The 10506-nt window shown below is 37.3% G+C and overlaps 1 protein-coding gene across 10 annotated transcripts in view; it reads left to right on the top strand.

The window, feature by feature from the left end:
- The window catches only part of UTRN (utrophin), a 446938-nt gene that overhangs the window by 429068 nt on the left and 7364 nt on the right, over positions 1-10506 (top strand). For 9 of the 10 annotated variants that reach the window (XM_025049288.1, XM_015592099.1, XM_015592098.1 and 6 more), the window contains 4 exons: positions 2761-2919; positions 3296-3536; positions 6233-6341; positions 7524-7616. In XM_025049288.1, coding sequence (XP_024905056.1) covers positions 2761-2919; positions 3296-3536; positions 6233-6341; positions 7524-7616 — 602 coding nt within the window. The remainder of the gene's footprint in view (positions 1-2760; positions 2920-3295; positions 3537-6232; positions 6342-7523; positions 7617-10506) is intronic. The other variant, XM_025049292.1, reaches the window with a different exon arrangement.

Genomic DNA, 10506 nt, shown 5'->3' with positions numbered 1-10506 from the left:
TGATGACGGCATTTGTGGTAGATAGAATGATAGACTTCAGAAGAAGTCCACATTCATTGTAGTGCTCGGCACATGAAAAAGAAGTCCACATTCTAATCCCTGGAATCTATGAATATGTCACTTTACATGGCAAATGGGACTTCTCGCGTGTGACTAAGGATCTTAAAATGGGCAGATTATCCTGGATTATCTAGGTGAACCCAATGTAATCACAAGGATCTTTCTAAGGGGGTAGAGAGTCAGAGTTTGAGGAGACTTACCCATGCAAACAGAGCAACACTATAGAGGGATTTGCAGCTGTTACACTGCTGGCTTTGACCATGAAGGAACGCTGGTGGCCTCTGGACAATTTAAGGATTCAGATTTTCTTTAAGGAAGGAATTGAGCAGCCATGTCTCATAAAGAGACAGGACCCAGGATAGTCCTGGGAAATCTCAGTAGGAGGAACTCAGAGACAGTTAGGCCAGTGCCATCAGGATATCTTACTAATCTGTTAACTGCCCCTGAATGATACTGTTTTATGTGAAAGGATGAAATCGAAAGGCTGGTGTGGTTTGCACTGGCACTGCTGTTTGCAAGTCTGAAGCCCTGGAACAGAATAATCCTTTAAAGGAAAGAAATTATTATTTTTATTTATGCCTTGTCTACTTTCAAAAGGTCATTGGATGAATCACAGTTCTTTTGTCATCTGATATGTGCTAATTTTGTAATCAAGATAGTATTTACTATGTGTGACTTAAATATAGTATAATTATATTCCATCTAATGATATTTCGTTGGTGCAGACCTATATTTTTGCAACATTTTCTATTTTAGCACCAGGCATACTATTGATGTTTAATGACCCTAATCTGGTACCTCATGTACTGTCTGTATTTAAAGAGTGTGCTCCTGGTTTTCACTATATATAATTAAGCACTTGACTGTATCTATTTTTATATTTAACTTTTCAGCCTAATAATCTGTGAAAAACACTTACAACAACTAAAATTATAGGTTATATATAAATGACTTTTTGTAGAAACTGCCTTAATTCCCTTCCAAGATACCTTAATGAAAGAATATAATGATAGTGGTGATGATGATAATTATAATAATATGTTACAGCCCATCAGTTTCCCAAAAGAAATGGATCTATTTAAATGCTGACAACAGAATGCATCTCCAATCTAATTTTGACCCATCTGTGTGTATACTTGTTTCATTGATGTTTTTCTGAAGCCCTATCCTGTAAAGCCATCGATTTCAGGATTTGTTTACCAAAAGCCTTCAAAACAGACCGGGTGCGATCTGCTAAAGGTATTCTGTGGCAGGACTTTCCTGCTAGCATTAGCCAGGAGGTCTGTTGTTTGCACATTTATGAGGAGATCTAATTGGCTCTCCTCACAAGGGAAGGGAAGGGATTCCAGGCCTGCTGGTAACCACTTTCTGCTCATAAATGTTATCAGCTTTGTCTACTTTGTTATGCTTCTGTTTCTGTCGGTCATTAGATTCAACCACATTATTGATATGTCTAGTTTATTAGACAAGTAGTTAGAAAAGTAGGAACCCAAGTGAATTATATATAGTTTCCTGTTTTAACGAAGAATGACACACTGATAATGTCAAGTAAAATATCTATATATTCTTTAAAAATCTGTCATTATAATTCGTGCTGAGTTATTTAAATAAAAGAATATGAAGATTATATTCTCTTATCTATAGGTCACAAAAGCATTGCAAAATGGCTTTCAACCAAATACCTAAAACAGTGAGATCAGCTTATGTCTTAATCCAATTGGGCTTCTATAACAAAATGCCATAAACCATGTGGCTTCTAAACCACAAATATTTATTTCCCACAATGGCCAGCTGGAAGGTCTAAGATCAAGGCACCAGTACATACAGTGTCTGCTGAGAGCATGCTTCCTGGTTCGTAGATGGCTGCCTTTTTGCAGTGTCCTTAAGGACACAGTGTAATGGGAGAATGCTGGTCTCTTCAGGCCCTAATGAAGGCACTAATCCCATTTGTAAGGGCTCCACCCTTATGACCTAATTACCTCACAAAGACCCCACCTCCAAATACAATCCCTTGGTATCCTCAGGAGGTTGAATCCAGGACCCCTCTCAGATACCACAGTTCACAGATGCTCAAGACCTTGTATGAAATGGCATAGTATTTGCGTATAACCTATATTTGCATTGTAGGCGACAGCAGGATATTTCTGCACATCACTTCATTCGAATGAATTCATTGTAGTGCTCGGCACATGAAAAATTTAAGTTTTGCTTTTCAGATCTTTCTGTGATTTTTTTTTCTTTTAATATTTTCCATCTGTTGTTTGTTGAATCTGTGGATACGAAAACCATGGATATGGAGAGGCAACTGTACCATCACATTGGGGATTAGGGATCAACAAATGAATTTCGGGGAGAAACAGACTTTTGGTCTATAGCAGTTTATTTTTAATTAAGAGTCTTTTAATCTACTCTTTTGGCATTCATTATCGATTTTGCCTATAATAACTTTTACATTAACTGTTGATGCATTATACTTTATTTTACAGCCTCTACTAAGTAAAATATCTGTTCTGAGGTTTCTGAGATATACACGTTAGACTAAGGCAAAGCATGAAATGTCGGAATGTGCAGTGCACATATCCTATTAGATAAACATCTTCTTAGAGTTTTAACGAGAGGTCATGGGGACATTGAGCTTTAAGGCAGACTTGACCCAGCACCCATCCTGATCAATGTGAGCCTCTGTGTTTATCTCCGTAGGGAGGACGAGCACGCCCTCATCCAGCAGTACTGCCAGACGCTCGGAGGCGAGTCCCCAGTGAGCCAGCCCCAGAGTCCAGCTCAGATCCTGAAGTCGGTAGAAAGGGAAGAACGCGGAGAACTGGAGCGGATCATCGCTGACTTGGAGGAAGAACAGAGGTGTGCTAGACCTGGGAGAAGAAGAGGTGTCATCTTGGGAAACCTGGGATGGGAAATTCTTTAATAATATCTTCAACATGTCTCCTACTCACTCTCTTTTCAAACAGTTGTCCAAGAATTCATGGTGGAATCAACGTTTAAGAGGCCATTACCAAGCCGGGCTGCTGGCTTTAGATTACAGCTGCATTTGCAGCTTCAGAGATGATGTCTTTTAGAACAGTTGCTTAAAACTACCATTTTATTCATGCTTGCTGTTAAGAAATGTTCTTACCTAGTAGGACATAAGTAGCATGAGCTAAATCTGTAGCTCATAGACAATTTGAGGTAGAGGACGATGTACACGATAGTAATTCCAGTTTTTCTTCATCTGTGTTAGAAATTTGCAGGTGGAATATGAGCAGCTAAAGGACCAGCACCTGAGAAGGGGACTCCCCGTCGGTTCACCTCCAGACTCTGTTGTATCTCCTCATCACACGTCTGAGGATTCAGAACTTATAGCAGAAGCAAAACTCCTCAGGCAGCACAAAGGGAGGCTGGAGGCTAGGATGCAGATTTTAGAGGACCACAATAAGCAGCTGGAGTCTCAGCTCCACCGACTTCGACAGCTGCTGGAACAGGTAGAGTGTACAGAACTCAGTGTCGCCCCTCCCCACGCGACTTGTCCCAGTCCCGTCTCCCAGGGGCTTGGTCCCAGTGTGAAGAGAAAGGTTCGCTTTCGATTTCTCATCTCCATAATTAATTTAGACTGGCTTAGAAATCCCTCTCCAAATGTAAGCATTAAATCCTCACTGGCATGAAAAAATGTTTGCCCAGCTCAAGATGGAATTTCTCATTCTTCTTTAACACTGAAATCTACCCCAGCTCTGAATAGTTTAGGGGAAAAGACCATATAAAATACATCTGGATAAATTAAATATGAGAAGAACCTGTGAAGATTAAGGGACTGGACTTGACCTGAAGTCTTCATTTGAAAGCCTTTCTTCCAAAGAACTATTTTTAGGAAATTAAGTAATAGATGTTTATTAACTTGCTACTGTTATTTCTTAACACTAGGGCATGTTTTGTGGCAGTTGCATGCAAAATATCTTGACAAGAAGAAATATAATTTACATTATGATGAATACATCCATGTATGATGAATACAAAATAATAATTGCTATTATAAAGAAATGCTCTTTTTTTTCCTTCCTTCCTTTCTTCCTTCTTTCCTTTCTCTCTTCCTTGGTTACTCCCTTCCTCCCTCCCTTGTTTTTTTCTTCCATTCTTTCTTATTGTTGGTCAAGACCTACCAAATTAATTTTATAACTCATCAATGGGTAGTAGCCTGCAATTTTGAAAAACACTGTTCTTTGGGATATAAAAATTTCTGCCTTTTTGGTACCCGCAGTCTTAACGGCCACAATATGATATATAACAAGATGGTATCATATATAAAGACACAACACACTTTAGAGAATTAAGTACTTGATTACATCTAACAGATAAAGAATAAGGGTCATGTTACAGAACTGATAATCAAGATGCCTTTACGGCAGGTGCATATTGTGTAGAATCTCAACAAATGGACCTGGAACTTCTTTCCTTGGAAGAATCCCTGACATCAACATTTATGTCATCTTTTGCCTTTTTCTTCAGCCTTTGCAGTGTGGGGCCACTTGGCAGTGAATAGGAATGCCCCTCTCCAGAAATGATTTACTGAATCAAAGGCAGAAACAACTTTCTCTCTAGTGATTTTCTCAAATTTTAGAAAACCAGTTTTTTTTGTTTGTTTGTTTGTTTGTTTTTTTTTTTTTTTTTTTTTGCAATCGTTGTCAGCATCTTTTAACGTGTCGGAATCATTTCAAAACTGTGATTTCGGCATTGCCTACACAATAGGCCACAGATTACACCCTATATTTTGTCCATATACTTTTGTGTATGTCGGTCGCTGTTTCTAAACTTATGTGAACCTGTTCTAAGGACGGCTTGTTTTGGGGCCTCCAAACTGTGCATCATCAGAAGGAAATGGTCCCCCGAGGCCTGGCTCTTTAAGTCCTCCAGAATGTCTGGCTTTTGCCTCAGTACCAGTCACATGCACTAGAAAAGTTACATTGTTAGTATTGCAAACCTGAAGTTTTTGAATGGAGCCTGCGTAAGGGATGAATTTTCTCTTGAAAGCTCTTATTTAGAATATGAAGTGTTAGTGTTAATAACCCAGTGCATGGATAGAATCCTTGCGGAAGGCAACCACACTCAAAAACTTGATTTGCCATAGCCTGTTGATGCTCTTAGGACAGCTAAAGGCTCTTCTGCTCACCCTCCCCACCCCCACCCATTAGAAAGAGCTGCCTAATGGCTCATGTGCCTTCAGAATTGCACAGTAATGCTTTTAGAGATAGCTGATATCTGAATGGCTCTGTACATCCCAGACTGTAGAGCTCTTATCTCTTCTTAATGACTTAGCATGAATGCCAGAAGGAAATAGAAAATTCAACTCAGAAAGAAAAAACTGGCAAAACTACCAGGCTTCAACTAATATAGATTTAATGAAAAAAATTGGCATCAAAAACTTTGTAACGTCTGCATTCCCTCTACAATGGATCACACTTTCTAATTTCAGCATGTACTTGTCAATATATCCATCATCATTTCAAAGCTTTGTGGGAGAGTGCATTTACCAAGTAGTTGCTAGGTGTCAGATTCTGCTCTAATCGCTTTAGAAATACTAATTGATCACCACATCCGTCACAGGCGCTGTTATTACCATCCCCGGTTTACAAATAAAGAATCGGAGGCACAAAAGGTTAAAAATTTGCTCTGAATCACACAGCTTCTGAGTGACATAGTTTGAATTGAAGTCAAGCATCTGAATCCAAAATCAGGCTCCGGACCACCCTCCAACATTATCTTTAAATATCGATTTAAATTTAAAAGGAGCTGATTTTGAAATTGGATTAATTTACTGTATGACAAGCAGTGCTAATTTTTTCAAGTTGAATGAAATATGTTTCTAAATTCACTTGGTTAGCTTAAAAATAATAAAAAGAACAACTGAAGGATGAAACTGACATTGTTTCATGAATCTTGCAACATAACCAAGTGAGTTCTTCCGGTATGCCCAGACTGAAAGGGAGGGACCACTCGTTGCTCAGATGAAGTTCTAGTGATTTCATCCAACTGATGCTAAAATGTATTTGAAAATGTCTGAGGGTAAAGAACTCTGCATGATTTAATTATCCACGGTAGCGGGAGGGGACGTTAGAAACAGAAATGGTTTTCTTACCAATTATCTGAATCCTTTGTCTGTCCTAACCTCTGAATGTGATTATTCCAGCCTGAATCTGATTCTCGAATCAACGGTGTCTCCCCCTGGGCTTCGCCTCAGCGATCTGCACTGAACCACTCTCTCGATCAGGACCCCGGCCCCCAGTTCCACCAAGCAGGTCAGTGTCCCCCAGACTTGGCTCTTCCCCTGACTCTGCTCTGGGCTTTGCCATTTGTTTTTCATTTTAAATAGCATTCTTACACATGGATGCCTTAAGGCACAAAGGGGTTTGTTTTCTATTTGGTCTCAGATGAGTACAAAGCCATTTTAACAATAACGAAAAAGCAAACATTTAGTACAATAGCTATCGTACACTTATGGACTGAATTTTGGGGAAAGATGAAAAAGTGCTCTCTCCTTTAGAGATGAACAACAATTTAAGTTCTTCTTTACCTCAGGAATGATTCATTTTTTATTTATTTATTTTTTTACTAAATTTTCTGTCTAAATTTTGTATCTATACTTCAGCATATAATACTAAAGAACATTATACCCAACGTGGTTTTCTAGGCCCAGGTCTGCGAACCCAGTATTCTTTCTCCATCCTAGTCCCTGTAGACATTGCCTAGTTTCTGCCCCCATCCGAAGCAGAGGTCCCACCTAGCGTGTCACGGATTGCAAAGGGGACCTGTCACTGCTGCGTAGAAGAACTCTGTCAACCAGGCCTTCTGGAATGACATTTCGTTATTTCTAAAACTGCAAATAAAAAACAGTTCAGTCTGGTTTTAAGAAGTTCTAAAATTCTGCTAAGGACGGCATACTTTAACCAAATTAACTCGTTATGGAATATCTTTTGCTACGTTAAGCAGGAGAAAACCTAAAATATTAATATTATTTTAATTTTTTTAAACAAGAGAATTATTTTGCTGTTGATTATAGGATAAAAACCATGAAAGTATAAAGCCTCTTATACCTCTAGTTTTGTGACAGCATAAACAAGCCTATGCCGAAGTCTTCAAAATGAAAGAGAAGGAAAAAGAAGTTGGTAGAATATTTTTCTCACTTGAAAAAATACTTGCAATGCAAAATAATGAAATTACAACTAATCAATTGAAATAATATGACTATATTATTTATTTTTTTACTCATGAATTTTCCCCTACCACATCCAATATATTTTATTTGTCTATTACCAAAAATTAATACAAAAATTATTTTCCTCTAAAACTGTCCTTTTCTGTGAGAACTATTTTCACATTGGTATTTGGAGGCCGGAACTAGTATTTTCCCTTGAAGATGGTTTTACTGGAAGGCTGGACATTAGTTTCAGAATGTCTGTTCTCTCTATCTGCTGTCCCAGCGGCAGAGGACCTGCTGGCCCCTCCTCATGACACCAGCACGGACCTCACAGAGGTTATGGAGCAGATCAACAGTTCCTTTCCACCTTGCTGCCGTGAGTATGAATGGCCTTGATACCACTGCTATGCCTTTTCCTTCCATTTCTTTTCCCAACTTGGAGCCCTTTGTTTTCTTAGGTAAGATAACAAAAAACCAATGTTAGAAACAGGATCAAATATTATTTGAAATAAATCAAACAGTCTATATGTTGACAAAGCAAATGAGACTCAACCCAGATACCATCACATCCCTAGGGAGCAGTGATGATGCAATCTTGCTCTCTGAGATTTTCAGTATGCCTTATGAGTGATAACATGAAGGCAAATAAAATGAGTCTGGTTTTAAGAAGAAATTATCCTCTTCAATGCAAGCTTATAGTAAGAAATATGTATTACTTCCAAAAAGAGCTTTTGGTGGCATGTCAAACAAGGCATGAAAATCGCCTTTTCTAATATAGTTTCCTCTTCAGACATTGATCTCTGTTGTCATCAGATTCAGGTACAGAAAGGGATTATTTTCAGGTTTTCCTCTTTTTTTTTTTTTTTTCTTCTGGTTTCTTTTCTTGTGGGGAAAAAAAAAAAAGTCACTGTATTAAGACCAAACCATTTAAGGCATCACAGATTATAACCCTGCGAATTTTCCACATGAACGAGTAAGAGCCAGGAAATAACCAAATAAAAAACAGGTCAGTTCCCAGAGGAAATTATTAGTGATTCTTATTTATCGATTTAATTCAAAACATTTTGTCTTCAGCATCTTTCCACCTTGCAGTTTCTGCTGAGCTCGCACAAAAGCACTTCTGCTGTCTCACACACACACAGTTGACTTATACATGCAGACGTACTACTTAATGCCGTGATTGTATTTCAAATAATCTTCTAAAGAAATATGAATATATTATGTATAATTTTTAGGTGATTCCTCTCAAATTGATTTTTAAACCTGGACGGTCACTAAACTAAAATTTAAATACATATATAGACCATCATATATATCATATCAATGTGTAGTATACATATAAAGTGCCTCTCATTTTACCCTTTTCCACCCTCTTCAGAAAATACCATTCTAACAGCAGAAAAAGACATTATCAGGAGTGTAAATAAGATATATTGACTTCATTAAAAAAATACCCTTCAATTTAGGATACTTTTCAGTTTCCAAAATGCCATCCTTAGCAGAAAGTGGAACCCACTATTTGAAATATATTGTTCTTCTGAATTTTTAGAAATCTTTGCCTAAGGTCAGATTATAGTTTCCATAAGCACATTAATATATTTAGTTACTATTTGTAATTCTACTTCTCAAAGTTTGCTGAATCATATTTAGTATACGTCAGCCCCACACTCATCCCAACAAAAAAGCATGTGTCATTATGTGTGCACACGTGCGAGTGATGAGCATTATTATGTGTTTTTTGAAGAGCTCATATATATCCCATGTAAGAAATGATAGTATATTTTAGAATTCTTTGAAATTGAGGTTTTATTGTTTCTGGTTTCTGCTATTAGTTTGGATTTAGTTGGCTCTTCTTGGTATTTATATTCATATGTTGCTTTTGATATACAAAAATCTCCAAAGTAGCGATCACTTTCCATAAAAATAAAAGCTTAATTGACTTATCTATAAAATCAATACGTATTTTTTAAATTATGCCTAAAGTTATTAACCTTTTAAAAATTAATACAGAATGAAAATGAGCCCCTGACATAGACTTGGTGTCCAGTACATATTTCTGAATTGAATGAATGATTATGTTTTCCTACTGGGAAGGTTTAGTTGTTAGCAGTTCCCCCAGACAGTACTCAGAAGGTTCTATAGGATTCATTTGCTTTGTTGCCCCTTTTAAGTTGCTCAGCTAGCAAATATTTTAATAAACCTTCAAATGCCCAGAGCTTACTGACCACCTTTGGAGAATTTTTCTAAGCAAATCGGCTTGGCACTCTCCCAATGCCAACCCAATCCCTTGAGCCCCTATAACTAATGAAGACTTTAAAATTGTTTGTCACCAGCATGCAATAAATTGATCTGCATGTTAATCTTGACTTTTGATCCTTTGTGGATTAAAAATTAGCATGGTCACAAGTGATTTTCTACTCCTGGCAGTCTTGGAATTAAAATAAAACTGCATTCATAAACCCTAATTGCATGAATTGCCTATTTAAACATGGATTATTTGTTTTTACAATGTGTCTATATTGTTGCACATCACACTTTAGAATTTCTCCGACTTGAATTAATATCCCAGCTGATCCTGATAGCATCCTTGAATTATGGCCTTTTAAATTCTTCTCTTAATTATTTACATTGAATTTCAGAGTAAAGAGGCAGATACTTCCATCTCTTCCTGGCAAGGAGTTAATGAAGGAAATTGTTGCCTATTAATCAATGTACATACTAAAATTTCTACTGACATCTGTAACTATTTTTTTCAGTGTAAAATTTTTGTCAGTTTTTTTCATTTATGTCATCTAAATATATGGAATACTAGTAGTAAATCAAGCATTTTTGCCAATAGACAAACAAATGCTTTTAAAATTATTTTTATTATCTGCAGGCATATTTTTCACTGTGAATTTCCTATGTTTTTTAAGCTTGAGTAAGAGTCATCAAAAACTCAAACTCTACTGAAATTCAATGATTTCCTGATTTCTTTTAAAAATACATTTAGTTTTGTGATGTGTTCAGAGGAGTGCCCATAACCTTTTATTTGATAAAAAAGCTGTAGGGTTAGAAATATTGATTTGGAGTAAAATGGATTCAATTTCTGTATGGGTTTGGCTATTTGCTACTTAGAAGAGAAGCGTAGGTAACTCTGCCTGTGTTGTAAGTCTCCCTTGGGCATAGCTCACGCAGTGAGGTCCACTCTTTTTCTTCGTGATGTAACTTACAGGAAGTGACTACTCTGGTGTTAGCCTGATTCTTCCCCCAGCTAACTGGAGCTC

The sequence above is a fragment of the Pteropus alecto genome, unplaced genomic scaffold (assembly GCF_000325575.1).
Source record: "Pteropus alecto unplaced genomic scaffold, ASM32557v1 scaffold185, whole genome shotgun sequence".
Classification (NCBI taxonomy): domain Eukaryota; kingdom Metazoa; phylum Chordata; class Mammalia; order Chiroptera; family Pteropodidae; genus Pteropus; species Pteropus alecto.
This window is presented reverse-complemented; position numbering and strand designations above follow the sequence as displayed.